Source organism: Indicator indicator, chromosome 32, assembly GCF_027791375.1.
Source record: "Indicator indicator isolate 239-I01 chromosome 32, UM_Iind_1.1, whole genome shotgun sequence".
Lineage (NCBI taxonomy): Eukaryota > Metazoa > Chordata > Aves > Piciformes > Indicatoridae > Indicator > Indicator indicator.
This window is the reverse complement of record NC_072041.1, coordinates 9,869,808-9,885,770: the sequence shown is the minus strand read 5'-3', so window position 1 is coordinate 9,885,770 and position 15,963 is coordinate 9,869,808. Positions and strand designations below refer to the sequence as shown.

At 52.6% G+C, this 15,963-nt stretch overlaps 2 protein-coding genes across 2 annotated transcripts; both read right to left on the bottom strand.

Moving 5' to 3' along the window:
• Positions 1 to 382: 382 nt before the first annotated feature.
• On the bottom strand, positions 383 to 3,481 carry LOC128977373 (claudin-16-like). Its single transcript, XM_054394882.1, has 5 exons — positions 3,368 to 3,481; positions 2,438 to 2,540; positions 1,346 to 1,510; positions 1,021 to 1,212; positions 383 to 474 (listed from the first exon to the last, which is right to left on the bottom strand). Exons 1-5 carry the CDS (start codon positions 3,479 to 3,481, stop codon positions 383 to 385), a joined length of 666 nt encoding a protein of 221 aa, XP_054250857.1.
• Positions 3,482 to 12,764: 9,283 nt separating this feature from the next.
• CLDN19 (claudin 19) lies at positions 12,765 to 15,921 on the bottom strand. The gene is made up of 4 exons (XM_054394994.1): positions 15,699 to 15,921; positions 14,447 to 14,611; positions 14,143 to 14,230; positions 12,765 to 12,921 (listed from the first exon to the last, which is right to left on the bottom strand). Exons 1-4 carry the CDS (start codon positions 15,919 to 15,921, stop codon positions 12,765 to 12,767), a joined length of 633 nt encoding a protein of 210 aa, XP_054250969.1.
• Positions 15,922 to 15,963: the final 42 nt, after the last annotated feature.

Below are 15,963 nucleotides of genomic sequence, written 5' to 3'. Positions count from 1 at the left end.
TGACCAGGGGTGCCAGGCACCTGGAGTCAGTGTTGCTCTAGAAATGCTTTCTGTGAAATCCCTCCAATGTCAGAGACACTCCTTTGTCCTCAGTGTCCCGCCAGCTTCCCCAGGGGACTTGGGGTGTCTTAAAGCAACACTTTTTCTGGGGTTTATGTTCATGAAATCTGGCTCTAAGTCAGGGAAAAAAACCTCTGTGGGTGACTTCTGCAGCCCCTTAGTTTTTTGCAGCCACTGATACCACAGCTCACACAGGCCCTCCAATCAGAGCCTTAAAGCAATCCCAGAGATACCCCAGTTCAGGTGATGGTGCTTTACTGGGGCCAGGCAGGGTGAGGAGAGTGTCCAGCAGCAGGGCTGGCTGTGGGGGTGCCGCTGCCCATCACACACGGGAGTCCATGGCGTACATCTGACTCGTGGCTGTTTGGCTCTGGGGCTGGACAAGCCTCTGGGGTTGCCATTGGCTGCTGGGATCTGTGAGGAAAGAGTTGGGGTTGTGCCATGGCTGGCAGAGTGGGGAGGCTTGGGGGTGCCACAGGGATACTGCAGGAGAGATGAACTCAGCCCACACTGTGGGGTCAACTTCCACCACTGCGATTAGGCATCAGGGCTGGAGATGATGTCTGGTGAGGCATCACCTGTCCTATGGCCTTGATGGTGGGGCCAGATTTTCACCAGTGCATCATTAACAGCCACTAGCTCAGGCTTTGGCTAGTCAGAGTGATACAGCTCCAACATGGCTACTGCTTTGAGTAGACATCAACACTACTTCCAGGACCTCAGGGTCCCAGAGATGTCAATGGAGAATTTCTATGCCCCCTCCATGCCCTTAAAGGCCTTAGGGAGACCTAACAGCCCAGTCCTGCCTAGTATGGTCCAGCCTCCCCTGACAAGGAGCAGAGGCCAGACACAGAGGAGTTCCCCGTGATCAAGCTGGATCCTCTGTACATGCACCCATGTACATTCTTGCAGGACAAAAGTCTACTTAAGGTGGGATGGGGTGGGACAGGACAGACTGACCTGTGCAGGAATGGAGGCAGCAAGTTAGCAGGATGGAAGCCACAAGGCAGCCTGTCGAGCCAGCCATCCCCAGCCAGCATGACCAGCCAAAGTCATAGTGGACCCCCAGGAATATGTTGTGTGACACCAGCATGGCCCGCTCCACATAGACATCCACTGCATACCACACAGAGCCCACAAGACCTAGGATGCCTAGGAGGAATGGGACTGGTTAAGAAAGAGCCACACAACCCCTCCCATGCTCCCCAAGACCCATCTGGGGCTGCCCCTAGCTGCTGGTGTCTCCCCCAGTCCCTATCAAACATGAACTCTCCCAGCCACGCACTGCCAAAGCCAAGGATGACACCAGCCCCGTAGCACATCTTCAGTTTGACACAAGGATCTTCCTTGAGGAACTTGATGCAGTCGAGCCCAAGAAGCAATGTGACCAAAGCCAGGCCAGCCAGGAGGTCAGCTGTGATCAGCAGGGTCCGTGTCACCACAATCTTCACTGGGCAGAGAGGGGAAAAAACCAGACAGAAAGCAGGCTGAGGAATGGTCAGAGGAACTGGTTTCCCTGCTTCAGATTGCTGCCCGTGTGCCTGCTCACCATGGCTGTAGGAGATACCTACATTGGGACCCACCAACTCCATGCTTGCTATATGATGTATGCAAAGTGTTCACCAGGCTCATCAGAACCCTTGCAACAGGACTTCACGAGCCTGCTTTTAGCCCACCTTGAGAAACCAAGCAGCTTAAGGTGCAGAAGTCAGCACACGTGGTGTAGGCAGACCTTGCACACTTAGCAGAAGATGCTGCTGTCCGTACTGGCCTTTTTCCCCTCCAAGTTTTGTTGCTGGTGCTTTGAACAGCATGGAAAATCAGAGAGCTGGTGTGGGTCACACCACCAGTGATGTGCTCCTTGGAAAGCCTTTTACCCAAAGCAGTCCCCCTGAATACACACTGACTCTTGGTTCCTTTCTCCCCAGCCCAAATCTGGGTTGTCCCATGTCATCACCTTATACAAGAGCATATATACAGCGCCTGACGTGCTCTGTGCGGGCCAGGACAAATATCCATGCCATGCTGTGACTGTCCATAGGCTGAGGACTCAAGTCTTTGGCCAGTGGGAATGGTCCTCACCCCTGCATGCAGCATCGGTGGGGTTGCAAATCCCACCATGCAATGGGAGACAGAAACTGCGCCTGAGCACCTCATCATTGTGAGGTGACACAGCTTCATGGCCTGTCTCCTGCTTGGTGACTGCTTGGCAGAGCTGGCTGCGCCATGGATTGTTGAGCCATGCTGATGGGGCAGGAGACCAAGAGAAGCCCTGGGCCTGCATTGCTAATTACTGCAATGAGGATCATCTTGAAAAGCAAAGAGAGAAAATGCAGCTGTGAACTTTAAGAAACACCTCCAGGCCATGCCAGCTCACCTGGGTGGTCAGCCAGTATGGAGTCATACTGGTCACAGGTCCTTACCCCATCTTGCATGTTGGTGACACACTCCTTCCAAAGCCCCCGGCATTTGTGACTTACCTGGAAGCAGGAGAAAGGCAGTCAGGCAAAAAGCACCAAACCCCACCCCAGTTCCCCAAGGAATACCCCAAAAGAGCAAATCTTCACACTCTCATCACCACAGCTGAACGTGTCCCTGTGACTCTATGCCCCTATTAAAAGAAGGATCTGGAGATGCTGGAATGTGTCCAGAGAAGGGCCACGAGGATGAGCAGATGGCTGGAGCTGCTCTGCTCTGGAGACAGACTGAGTTGGGGTTGTTTAGTCTGGAGAAGTGAAGGCTCCAAGGAGACCTTCTTGTGGCCTTTCAGTATCTGAAGGGCGCCTACAGGAAATCTGGTGAGGGACTTTTTAGGGTGTCAGGGTGTGATAGGACTAGGGGAATGGAGCAAAACTAGAAGTGGGAAGATTCAGATTGGATGTTAGGAAGAAGTTCTTCACCATGAGGGTGGTGAGACAGTGGAATAGGTTGCCCAGGGAGGTGGTGGAAGCCTCATCCCTGGGGTTTTGAAGGCCAGGCTGGATGTGGCTCTGAGCAACCTTATCTAGTGTGAGGTGTCCCTGTCCATGGCAGGGGGGTTGGAAGTGGATGATCCTTGAGGTCCCTTCCAACCCTGACAGTTCTGTGATTCTATGACTCCCTACTCACACCTTGCTCTCTGTCTCCTGCTTCTGCTTCTGCTTCAGCACTTCTCCCTCTTCCTAATCCTCCAATTCAGGTAGAAAGCAGTGGATTTGTCCCATCATGTCCCCTTTCCAAGCCCATGGAGACATGGTGCAACCCCACGGATATCGAGGCACCCACCTCGCTCCCAGCTCTTAACCTTGAAGTTGGTTACTCTGCTCACCTCCAAGCTGTCATCAGCATTCACCATCCAGCAGTCGGTGCATGTGGCAAGGAGCAGGAAGAGGGCTGAGAGGAGAGCAAGACTGAAAGCCATCATCTGCAAGGCTGCACTCATGGGGTAACCTGCAAGGGCACAGAGATGTCCTCCCACCTCACCTCTGGCCACTTCCCAGATCCCTGACTCACAACGGACAAAGTGCCACCTAGGCCAGAGTGTCCCCTGGATCACTATGAGTCATCTGGGCTCCATCTCATGGTTCTCAGTGCTGCCAAAATGCTCTGATACCCTTAGGCAAGGTTGGTGCACCAGGTTTGCCTGCAGACAAAGCCTACAGAGTTATTTGAGTCCTGTAGTGGAGGTGTGGGATGCCTCTCTCACAAACAGACCATGTCTGTTGTTGAACCAGTTACCATCCCAGCTCAGAGCAGTGGACATCATATCTCCAAAAACCTGAACATGAATGTCTCTTTGCTGTGGTTTGCAACCCAAGATGCTAAATACTTTAGCACCTGAAGTTCCAGCTGCTGTGACAGCCCTCTGGGCAGAGGAGTTTCCATAGTGGGTTAATTGATGGGACTGGGTGGGTCTCTGAGGTGCAGGGGTTAATTATTGTAGGGTCCTGACTCTTCACCATCACTGCATTTGTGACCTTGAGCCAGATGCTTCCCAACATGTGGCATGACACAGACTTCCCTGTGGAGCAGAAGTAGGAAGGAGGGTCATGGTCCCCACACTCAGTGTGCAGCACCTCCCACCACATGCCCTCTTGGGATGTTGCTGGGAGCAGAGCTACCACTCACCCCATCTCTAAGTATTTCCATCAGCTTTACTCATAACAGAATCGTAGAATGGCTCGGGTTGAACAAGACCTCAGAGCTCAGCTGCTCCAACCTCTCCACCACATGCAGGGACACCTCTCAAGTAGACTCAGCTGCTCAAGGCCTCATCCAACCTGGCCTTTAACATCCCCAGGGAAGAGACAGCCACAACCTCCCTGAGCAGAGTCTCACCAACCTCCTACTGAAGAACTTCTCCCTCAGCTCCAGTCTAACCCTGCTCTCCCTTGGCTTCAGACCATTCCCCCTTGTCCTGTCTCATGCACCAACATGAAAAGTCCCTCGGCAGCATTCCTGTAAGATCCCTTCAGATACTGGAAGGCAGCTCTAAGGTCCCCCTGGAGCCTTCCCTTCTTCAGGCTGAACAATCCTACTCGCTCAGCCTGTTCCCATAGCAGAGGTACTCCAGTGTACTCAGTGCAGCTTACTAACAGCACAGTCTCACAGTATATCAGAGGCTGGAAGGGACCTCAAGAGGTCATCAGGTCCAACCACCCTACCAAAGCAGGATCACTTAGGGTAGTCTGCACAGGAATGCATCCAGGTGGGTTTGGAAAGCCTCCAGAGAAGGAGACTCCACAACCCCCCCGGGCAGCCTGCTCCAGTGCTCTGTCACCCTCACTGTAAAGAAGTTTCTCCTCACATTGAGCTGAAATCTTCTATGTTCAAGTTTGAACCCATTGTTCCTTGGCTTATCACTGTGCACTACTCAAAAGAGCCTGGCCTCCTCCTCCTGACACCCAGCCCTCAGATATTTATACACATTGATGAGATCCCCTCTCAGTCTTCTCTTCTCCAGACTAAACAGCCCCAGGGCTCTCAGTCTCTCTTCACAGGGAGATGCTCAAGTCCCCAAATCATCCTCATGGCTCTCTGTTGGACTCTCTCCAGCAGGTCTCTGTCTCTCTTGAACTGGGGCGCCCCAAACTGGACACAGTATTGCAGGTGTGGTCTCACCAGGGCAGAGTAGAGAGGTAGAACTTCCCTAGATCTGCTGAACACACCCTTCTTGATGGACCCCAGGATCCCATTGGCCACCAGGGCACATTGTTGTCCCATGCAGAACTCACTGTCCACCAGCACTCCAAGGTCTTTCTCCATGGAGCTGCTCTCCAGCAGGGCAGCCTCTAACCTGTCCTGGTGCCTGCTGTTACTCCTCCCCAGATGCAGGACCCTGCACTTGTCCTTATTAAACTTCATGAGGTTCTCCTTCACCCAGCTCTCAGCCTGTCCAGGTCATGTTGGATGCAGCACAGCCTGAGGGGTGTCAGCCAACCCCCCCAGTTCTGTATCATCAGGAACTTGCTGAGGGTCCTCTCAATGCCCTCAGCCAGGTTGATGATAAAGATATTGAACAAAACTGGACCCAGTACCCATCCCTGGGGAGCACCACTGGCCACAGGCCTCCAAGCTGACTCTGTGCCACTGATGACAACCCTCTGAGCTCTGTTGTGGAGCCAGTTTTCAATCCACTTCACTGACCAGCCTTCTATGCCACATCTCCTGAGCTTTCCAGCAGCCTCTTAAAGCCCAACTTACAACCTTTTTTGAATCTCCTGCGCTAACTCTCCATGACTTTGGATTTTTCTACTAGGCCTTGGCTGTTTTGGAGCCTTTGAAGAAAAGAAAAAAAACCAAAAAAAACCCAACAAAACAAAACAAAAACCCCAAACAAAAAACACTAACACCCCTCCCCCCCCCAAAAAAAAAAAAAAAACAAAACAAAACAGAAAAAAACCAGCAAAAAGAAAGCAGCCATCAGCCTCCAGTGAAAGCAGCTCTGAATCCCACCAGTGATCAAAAGGGGCTTGGGGGCAGGGAGGCAGAATTACCTTCACCACAGGCTCATCCTTGCTGGGGCAGGAAGATGGCCAAAGCTCTTTGTCACCAGGTACTGGAGCTGGAGATGTGGCTCTTGAAGGCTTTCAAATACTGATGGGATTTGATCCTGATCCACCTGATGGAGCTGGGGAATGCAACACCAGCCAGGGCCTGTGCTGGGGTATTTAAGGTTTTTCCAAGGCATGTCAGATGGACTTTGTTCTCCACTGCCTGATGGGCATCCCTGTGGTTACAATGGTAATGGGCTGGAAATGGAGCCTCTCCAAAAAACACCACATGTGGGATCCTGCTGGGAACACTCCCCAGGTGGAAGACTCTGTGTTCTGGGGAAATATCCCATCTTGTTTAATTAGACCTTTTAATTACTGCCTAGGATTATGTGGCCTAAGATATGTTGGGTCCCCATATAACTGAGTCACTGGGGTGGAAGTAGCTGGAGAAAGAAGTTAAAATGAGAGGAGCATCCTTAAAACCCCTTGGCCAGGCAGCCAGCCAGTAATTAACACACTTTTTTATTCCCATAATCTGGAAAACAAGAGATAATGATTGCAGTGCTTCAGATAACGCAGCCTGTCAGCCTCTGAGGACACTGTTGTGACCCTGGAAGCTGGTATCCCACCTGCCTAGCACTTGGTGCTGCCCTAAAAACTTCAGGTTTGTTGTCTGATCCCCTACTATTTGGAAAAAAAAATTACTTTTGCTCTCTATGTCTCACAGACCCTCCTGTCTATGCATCCTGTGAGCATCCCCCACACCAGCCATGCCCTGTGGCACTTGGGCATTGCTACACCATCCTCTCCACAGAATCATAGAATCACAGAGTGGTTGCAGGGGACCTTTAAAGGTCTCTCACTCTCTAGTTCAACTCCCCTGCAGCCAGCAGGGACATCTGTAACTAGAGGAGGTTGCTCAGAGCCCAAACCAACCTCACCTGCAGTGGTTCAGGGGTATGGCATCTCCCACCTCTCTGGGCAGCCTGGGCCAGCCTCTCATCACCCTCAGTGTCAGACATTTCTCGCTCTCTCCAGTCTGAATTTCCTTCTTTTAGTTTCAAACCATCCTCCTTTGTCTTGTCACAACAGCCCCTGAGAAAAAGGCTGTGCCTAGCTTTCTGCTTGGCCCCTTGAAGCACTGAAATGCCACCAGGTCTCCCTGGAGCCTTCTCCTCTCCAGGCTGAACAACCCCAATTCTTTCAGCCTGGCCTCACAGCAGAGGGCTTCCAGCCCTGCCAGCATTGCTGTGGCCTCCTCTGGCCCTGCTCCACCAGGTCCCTGTTCGTGCTGAGGACTCCAGAGCTGCCCCAGTACTGCAGGGGGGGTGTCAGCAGAGCACAACAGAGGGGCAGAATCCCCTCCCTGCCCCTGCTGACCACAATTCCCACAAATTTCTATTCCATGGATTATATTTCAGATACACACTTGGCGGTGGGGGGGAGGGGGGGGGGGGGCAGGTTTGTTTTGGGTTAGTTCTTTCCTTGATAATCCTGCACAGAACTGAGCTGTGGGAGTCTTGGCAGTGCCCTAAGTGCTTAGCAAATCCTTAAGGTTCAATCCCGCACAGGGCCACAGGTGCCTGATTGGTGCAGTTGCTGCAGTATGAGTTTGGGTTATCCCTGATTCACACATTAAGAGAGTGTGCCAGGCTGGAAGGAACCCTCCAAGGTCATCTTGTCCAACCCCTGCAGTCCACAGGGTCATCTCCAGCTACAGCAGGTTGCCCAGGGCCACATCATATCTGACCTTGAATGTCTTCAGGGATGGGGACTCAGCCATAACCCTGGACAACCTGGTCCAGTATTTCACCATCCTCATGGTGCAGAATTTCCTCCTGATGCCCAACCTAAACCTCCCCTGCTCCAATTTCAACCCATTGCCCCTTGTCCTGTCCCCACAGGCCCTTCTGAACAGTCCCTCCCCGGTCTTCCTGTAGCCCCCTTCAGATTTTGAAATGCAGCTCTAAGGTCTGCCTGGAGCTTCTCTTCTCTCTCTTCTGCCTTCTCTTCTCCAGGCTGAACAGCCCCAAATCCCTCAGCCTGTCCCCATAGCAGAGGTTCTCTAGCCCTCTTTATGGCCTCCTCTGGGCCTTCTCCATCAGGTCCATGTTCTTCTTATGTTGGGGGTTCCATAGCTGGACACAGCACTGCAGGTGAGGTCTCACCAGAGCAGAACAGAGGGGCAGAATCATTTGGTAGGTGGCAGGTTCAGCTCTTTGGCCCAGAATGGTGAAATAGCACTGAAAATACCAAGGAGCTTTGTGAGCCTCCATTTCCCCAACAGTTATGTCTCAGGAGTTTATGGTACTCCATGACAGGTGAAACTCTGGTGTGACCCCCAAGCAATACAGAGCTGCAGCTGTGTGCCCTGGTGACACCCATCAAAGTTTTTATTTGCTGTTCATCAGCACAGTCGGTTTATTACGTATCTAATGAATCTGCTTTGCCAGGTTGTAAGTGAGGCCTTCTGGGGCTTGCAGAGGCTCAGGGAGAGAGGTAGATCTGTCAGTAGTTGGATAATTAAGATTGTTTTCTTGCTTAATGAAGATGAAAATCAGATTTCCTGTCCCACGCGGTTTGTAAAACCCATGAGGTAAAAAAATGATGCTGCCAGGATATCCCAAATCTTTGTGTGCAGGGATTGCTGCTGTGGCTAAGGGAAAAAAAAGAAATAAAGATGTTCTCTTTGTTGGGGTCACCTTCTGGAGGTGGAGAGGACTCTGGGGATGCTGGTGAAGCAGAGTAACAAATAAGAATGAACAGAAATGAAGAAATCTTCGAAATCCTGGGGCTCAGTGCTGGGGCCAGGCCTGTTTAACGTCTTTATCAGTGATCTGGACAAGGGAACTGAGTGCACCCCTAGTAAGTTTGCAGACAACACGAGGCTTGGTGGGATGTTCATCTGCTGGAGAGCTGAAGGCTCTACAGAGGGATCTGGCCAGGCTGGATTGATGCACCAGGGCCAATTGTGGGAAGTTTGATAAGGCCAAGTGATGGGTTCTGCACTTTCGCCACAACCCCAGCAGCACTGGGGAGGAGTGGTTGGAAAGCTGCTCAGCAGAGAAGGACCTGGGGATGTTGATGGACAGCCAGATGAAGATGAGCTAGTATGTGCCCAGATGGCCAATAAGGCCAGCAGCATCCTGGCCTGGATCAGCAATGGTGTGCTCAGCAGGAGCAGGGCAGGGATTGTTCCTCTGTACTGGGCACTGGTGGGGCCACACCTTGAGTACTGGGTTCAGCTTTGGGGCCCTCACTCCAAGGACACTGGGGGACTGGAGTGTCCAGAGAAGGGCAACAAAGCTGGTGAGGAGCAGCTGAGGGACCTGGGTGGTTTAGTCTGAAAAGGAGGCTAAAGGGAGACCATCTGGCTCTCTGCAATGCCTTGAAAGGAGGCTGGAGCATGGTGGGCTCTGTTCAACCAAATAACAAGTGATAGCCCAAGAGGAAATGGCATCAAGTTGCACCAGAGGAGTTTCAGGTTAGACATTAGGAACAACTTCTTCACTGGAAGGGTTCTTAGGTACTGGAAGAGGCTGCCCAGGGGAGGTGGTGGAGTCACCATCCCTGGGGGTGTTTTGAGTTATGTAGATGTGGTGCTGAGGGACATGGTTTAGTTGAGGACTTGTCAGTGTTAGGCTAAGGATTGGATGGGATGATCTGAAAGGGCTTTTCCAGTCTGGGCAGTTCGGTGAGTTTTAGAACAGCCCCAGCTCAGCAGCATGAGCACAGCCCCACCACACAGCTCAGCCCCTGGCCAAGGGCAGCACTGCACAGAAACATCTCCTTGCTAAATGTAACAGAGGGCACTGAAATGGATTCCCTCATTAGTTTGGTTTTTGTTTTTTTTTTTTCTCCTCTACTGTTCATGTGGAATTTCTGTGCCATGGTGATTTGGTGAGATTTGCTGTGATCTTGGCCCCCCGGGGGGGTCTCATTTTTCCTTTTCCATCATCTCTGCCTACTTAAAAATATTATTTCATGGGGTTTTGAATACAAGCAGAGGTCTGACCAGGAACCTAAACACTGCTCCTCACACTGCTTTTATTAAATGAAAGAAGCTATCGATGGGGGGAAAGCCCCTGTCTGAGTGTGGACATGACAGGGGCAGAGGTAAATCCCATGCAGAGCAGCGAGCCTGACATCCCATTCCCATCTTCTGACCCACTTTGCCCTGCGCAGAAGACAGGAGGGATTGTCCAGAGGACAGGGTGGGGACCTTTGTACCCCAAAACATGTTATCACTTCTCAGCTATTTTCAAACACACACCCCCTGCATTTGATGTGCTTCCAGCCAGGGCATCCACCCATAGGGAACCCTTGAGTGAGCCATAGAGATGTCACAGGAGTCAAGACTCCACGTTTGTGCTTTTTGAGGTGGGATAGCGTCTGTTGTGGAGCATGTGCTGGCAGGACAAGGAACCTAAGACAAGACAGCTACCACGCAAAAACCTGGCTGAGCATCCCCAGGCTGGGGGAATCCTGCCCCTCTGCAGGGAAAGCAAGAATCATATTAAATTAGTGAAGTGCCTGATGAAGGACAGGCCAGCTCTGAACTGATGGCAAATGGGAGAAAATAAGGAAGAGCCCAGCTTGCAGGTCCACAACAGGAGAATGCTGGTGGCATTTCAGCCTTGGGAACAGCCCTGTGAAGGGATCAAGCAGTGGCTGCAAGCAGGAGATGCTGGGTCCAACCCCACTGCATGGGACACCCAGGCTTTTCCAGGGGGTTCACCTTAAACTGAGGGATTTTTAAGGTTGCATCCACTCTTTGGAGAGTGACACATGGGATGAGACTCAAGAGATTGATTCACACCACAGGTAAGCTCATCAAGGGCAAGAAGCTCCTGTGGGCACCAGCTGCAAGAAGTGCTGAGAACCCAGCAAAGGAGCAGCTAGTGGGTACTGGAAGGGGGAGAACAAAGAGATGATTTGGGAGCAATGTCCACAATTGGAAATATTTTAATCCCACTGAGTCACAATTTTTAGTTCAAATAACTGACCAAAAAAATGCATTTAGCCTCCCCCAGCCCCATTCTCCTGCCCATGCCGCATAGAAAAGTTAATGTAATTTCCTATTAAAAGGATAAAACCCTCCTGGGCAGTACCATGGTGTGAAACGCCTTTGGGCTGATTTTTTGCTGTTACAGAGCAGGAGTTTCCTTCCCAGTCCTCACTGCAGCAGCTTTGGGGGTGTTTGGGGAGGGGAACCCCATCAACTGGGTGCAGGCACCCGAGCACCCAATGGGCGTAGCCAGGCTACGAGCTGGGCTCTCCCCTGACAGCTGAAGACAGTTTGAGAGGGGGTCTGCGATTTAAAAGAGAAAGAGGCTGTTAGTGCCCCCAGGCAGGGAGACATCAATCTCTGGCTGGAACTGCTGTGCTTCCCGCACTGGCAGAACAGGACCAACGGCAGCGCTGTGGGCATGAAATAGCACAGAAGAAAACAAAGGAAAACAGAGGAAAATAAAGCAAAATAAAATAGAGGAAAGTAAAACAGAGGGAGGAAAATAAAATAGAGGGGTGATAACCAAAATAAAATAGAGGAAAACAAGTAAAATGAAATAAAATAAAACATAGTAGAATAAAGGAAAATACGAATAGCAGAGCAAATTAAAATAAAATTGAGTATAATAAAATTGCAAAAGTCAGCTCCTTCAGCTAACAGGGATTTGGGAAAAACCCCCCGATGTTCAAGCAGTTTGCCTCATTTCCATGTTTGGGGCAGGTGACCCAGCACAGGCAGGGCAGATGGAGGTCGTGGGCTTGGGGGATTTGCGGCTGGAAGCAGAGCTCTGGCCCGAGCAGAGCCAGCAGTGGCAGTGCAGGTGAGGTACGAGGAGGTGGAGGCAGTGAGCACGTCCACAGCTGAAGTCTCCAGTGCCTGCTCTGGGCTCCTGGCAGGGTTTGGACACGGCAGGGAGGCAGCAGAGCTTCACGGGTCGGCCCCTCTGTACCCGAACGAGCTGTGCCAGGCAGCAGAACCAAAACAACCCCTGCTCTGTGTGCACAGCCCTGTTTTTCCTGCTTAAATTTGACCAATGCTTTCTTTTGCAGCTTAACGAGGCCACATACTTGTGCCTGGTGAGAACTAAGCCCAAGGGTAGGTTTTAGCTCAGCTGGAGCAACCAGACTTAAATAAAGAATTAATAACAATGTTTAAAATAAACAGGAATTTGAAAAACACCTGGCTTTTGGCAAGCACTAAGGCAGAGCCCAAAAAACCTCCCTGTGCCCAAAGCAGGGCACAGGGTCGCTCAACTTGGGATGAGTCAAGAGGAGGTGGGCAGCAGCTTCATCCAAGGCAAGCCAAGCGCTGGCTTGCCACCCCAAAACGTGGGGCAGGGAGGGGGTATCCCAGCACAAAGCACTGCTGTGAGGCACCCCCCTGTCCCCTGCAGGACCAGCAGCGTGGGCAGCAGCAGCAGCCGGTCACTCTGCCAGTGGACACGATCCAGCCACCCACATCCTGGACATCCCAGGAGAGGCCAGCATGCCTAGCTAGAGGCAGCGTGGCAGGGATGGACATGGGAGCTGTGACCCCCAAAAACTCCTCCCTATTTTAGAGGACAGTGCTGCAAAGGGTGGTGCAAAAATCTGGAAGATGAGAAGGACGAGAACGGTCTCATGGAGCATCCAGGGACCTGGCAGGGTGGGAGTGCCAGGTTCTTGCCTGGTTTTGAGAGGGGAGGGAGGCACTTGCTGTTAGGAGGGAAGGGTTGGGGATCAGACGTACTCCCGAGCCGTGGAAGGCTGTGACTGCTGGTAGTACTGCTGGCCTTGGCGGGCCTTGGCAGGACAGGAGCAGCACAGGAGGGACCCCCCGATCATGGTGAGGCTGGCAGCGCCCCAGCCGATGAAGAGAGCTGAGCCAAACTCATACCTGAGGCAAGAGAGAGAAGGGAACATCAGGATGAGGGTGCAAAAAAGACAGAAGACCAAAGAAAGATTGGCAAAGAATGCTTCAAGTCTTAATAAGGTCACAAGTTGGATGTTGGCTCCTTTTCTCTCCAGCCATCCTCACCTTTCACATTGGTTAGATCCAGCTACTATGGTTCACAGAATCCTATCAGGGTGAGGGTTGGAAGGGATCTCTAGAGATCAGTCAGTTCAACCACCTGCTAAAGCAGTGGCATGCGCAGCATGTTGCTCAGGATCACATCCAGGTAGATTTGGAATCTCTCCAGACAAGGAGATTCCACAACCTCACTGGGCAGCCTGCTCCAGGGCTCCAGCGACCTCACACCAAAAAAGTTTCTCCTCATCTTCAGATGGAACCTTCTGGGTTCCAGTTTGTGCCTGTTGCCCTTTTGTCCTGTCATTGGGCACCAGTTAAAAGAGTCTGGCCCCATCCTTTTGCCCCCCACAGGTCCTTTAGCTCTTGCTGAGCATTGATCAGACCCCCTCTCAAGGCTGCTTTCTCCAGGGCTAACACCCCCAGGGCTCTCAGCCTTTCCTCCTCACAGAGATGCTCCAGACCCCTCAGCAGCTTTGCAGCCTCTGCTGGATTCTCTCCAACAGTTCCCTGTCACTCTTTAGCTAGGGAACCCATCACTGGACCCAGAATTCCAGATCTGGCCTCACCAGGATAGAGAGGAAGGAGAACCTCCCTCAATCTGCTGGTCTCATTCTTCTTAATGTACCCCAGGAGATCATTTGCCTTTTTGGCCACAAGGTCACATTGCTGGCTCATGGTTGAACTTCTTGTCCTCCCAGATCCTTTCCCACAGAGCTGCTCCCCAGCAGATCACCCCTCACCTGTGCTGGTATAGGGCACTGTCCCTTCCCAAGTGCAGAACCCTACAGTTGCCCTTGCTGAACCTCATAAGACTTCCTCTGCCCACCTCTCTCCACTTTCCGTGTGTTTTAATCCTCCCTTGGGCTGAAATTCTGTATGAGTGCTCTGACTTTGACCCTCTGTAAAGTCAGTGGTGGCACCAACTAAAGCTTTACCACCAGGGACATTTTCTTCAACATGGCATCTGTGAGACTGAAGAGGTCCCAGCCCATGTGGCACATCTGCCTAAGACCCCACATATTGCCAAAACCTGCAAGGGACATGATGAGGTTTGGACAAAGAACATCCCATGAGCTGGGCTCTCACCTGGCGTTGATGGGGACGCTGCTCTCTCTGAAGAACTCGTAGGTCACCTGTGTTGCATACAAGGACACCGCAGCCAGCGTGCACAGACCTGGTCACAGAATCACAGAGGAGGTTAGGTTGGAAGGGACCTTTAAATGTCATCTAATCCAACCTCCTTGCAGTATGCAGGGATATCTACAACTAAACGTCAAATGCTGAACATGAACACCAGCCTATCACCAAAGCTCTCCCCTTGCTCTGTCAAACAGCTTTTAGAAGGCATTTGAGATTTTATGCATCAGAGAGGCACCTGGAGTTGCCTTACCAGAGAGAACAAAGAGGACACCTCCAGCAACAGCGATGCGGCTCTTGGTAAGAGGATCCTCTTCACCTACTTTGGTGCACTTCATGCCCACCATGCTCACGATGATGCCAAAGAAGCCCAGGAGGAGAGAAATCACCATGAGAGCCCGGGAAGTCTGGATGTGAACTGCAAGGGGTGGGGAGAAAAGCTGCTTGCCAGCTTGTGCCAGTCTCCGAAAACAAGGTCACTTTGTCCCATGCTGGGGACCAACCTGTCCTTAACCCTGTCCTTACTGCAATGGCTCCTGTGTCACCTCTTCCCCGTATGGTAGGGACACCTCCACTCCAGGCACTTCCCTGACCTTTCTCTCTGCCACACTCATCCTCACACTGATTTTTTGGACTGGGAAATACCTCACCCACAAGGTCCCCAAACACCACAGGAGCGATGCACAGTCTGGTGCCTGTGATGTTCTCATGGAACAGTCGGTCCCCAAACCTGGAACTTGAAACCCCATGAGTGGGAGCAACGAGGATCAAGTCCATGCGGAAAAGAGGGGCTCAGACAGAGTGGGGATAGGGGCCAAAGGAGGGCTCAGAGCTACAGGGTAGAGAAGGAGGCTTGTACCCACAATTGTGGCTTAGATCAGTGGAGGGGAAAAGAGGGTTTAGACCCTTTTGAGGGGGGTTCAAGCTTGGACCCATGGCTGAGGAGGGGCTCTGACCTGCTGGGAGCTCCGACCACTGAAGGGGCATGGGGGTTCAGACCCATGGGGGCATTCAGACGTGTGGAGTATACATACCTGTTGTGGGGGATTCAGAACCTGTTGCAAGGCTCAGAACCACGGGAGCTGGGGTTCAAACTCATAGAGCAGCTCATATCCATATGAGGGGGGAGGTGAAACCCATAGGAGGGGCTCAGACCCATGGGGAGTGTTCAGACTGTTATGGGGGAGACAGTCAAACCCATATAGACGGGCTCAGAGCAATATGAAGGGGGTGTTTCACCCCCACAGAATGGCTTAGACCTCTACAGGGACTCAGACCTGCAGGAGGGCTCAGCCCCATAGCAAGGGGAGTTTCAAACCCAGGGAGGGACTCAGATCTATGCAGGGGGAATTGAACCCGTAAGAGGAACTCAGTCCCGTACGGGGTGGGGGGCAGAGGGGCTCTGCCCTGCCGGGGCAAAGGGCAGCTCGGACGCCCCGGGGAGCCCGGACGCCAGCCGGGGCAGCGCTGACCCGCGGCAGCAGCGAAGCCCCGTCCGTACCCACCGTCGAGAGAGAGCAGCGAGTCGTGCAGGCGGCACTGGACCTGCCCGGTGCTCTGCGCAGCGCAGCTCATCCACAGCCCCTCGTGCAGCCCCACGGCCGTGATGATCGCGTCCCCCGCGTACGAGCTCTGCCGCCATTGCGGCAAGGCGGCCGCCGCCAGCGCCGCCACCCAGCCGCTCAGGGCCGCCAGGTACCCGGCCAGCTCCCGCGCCCCACCGCCCATCGCCGCCGCCGCCGCCGCCGCCGCCGCCGCCGCCCGGACGCC

Bases quoted from the DNA above. Each gene is read 5' to 3' on its own strand.
- LOC128977373 (XM_054394882.1), bottom strand. From the start codon at position 3,481: ATGAGTGCAGCCTTGCAGATGATGGCTTTCAGTCTTGCTCTCCTCTCA. The intron at 1,511-2,437 runs GTGAGCTGGCAT...CTCTCTGCCCAG, and splicing joins CATACTGGCTGACCACCCAG to TGAAGATTGTGGTGACACGG. The intron at 475-1,020 runs GTCAGTCTGTCC...CTTTCCTCACAG, and splicing joins CTGCCTCCATTCCTGCACAG to ATCCCAGCAGCCAATGGCAA.
- CLDN19 (XM_054394994.1), bottom strand. From the start codon at position 15,921: ATGGGCGGTGGGGCGCGGGAGCTGGCCGGGTACCTGGCGGCCCTGAGC. The intron at 14,231-14,446 runs GTAAGGCAACTC...TTCTGTGACCAG, and splicing joins TGTCCTCTTTGTTCTCTCTG to GTCTGTGCACGCTGGCTGCG. The intron at 12,922-14,142 runs GTGAGAGCCCAG...CTCTTGCCTCAG, and splicing joins AGCGTCCCCATCAACGCCAG to GTATGAGTTTGGCTCAGCTC.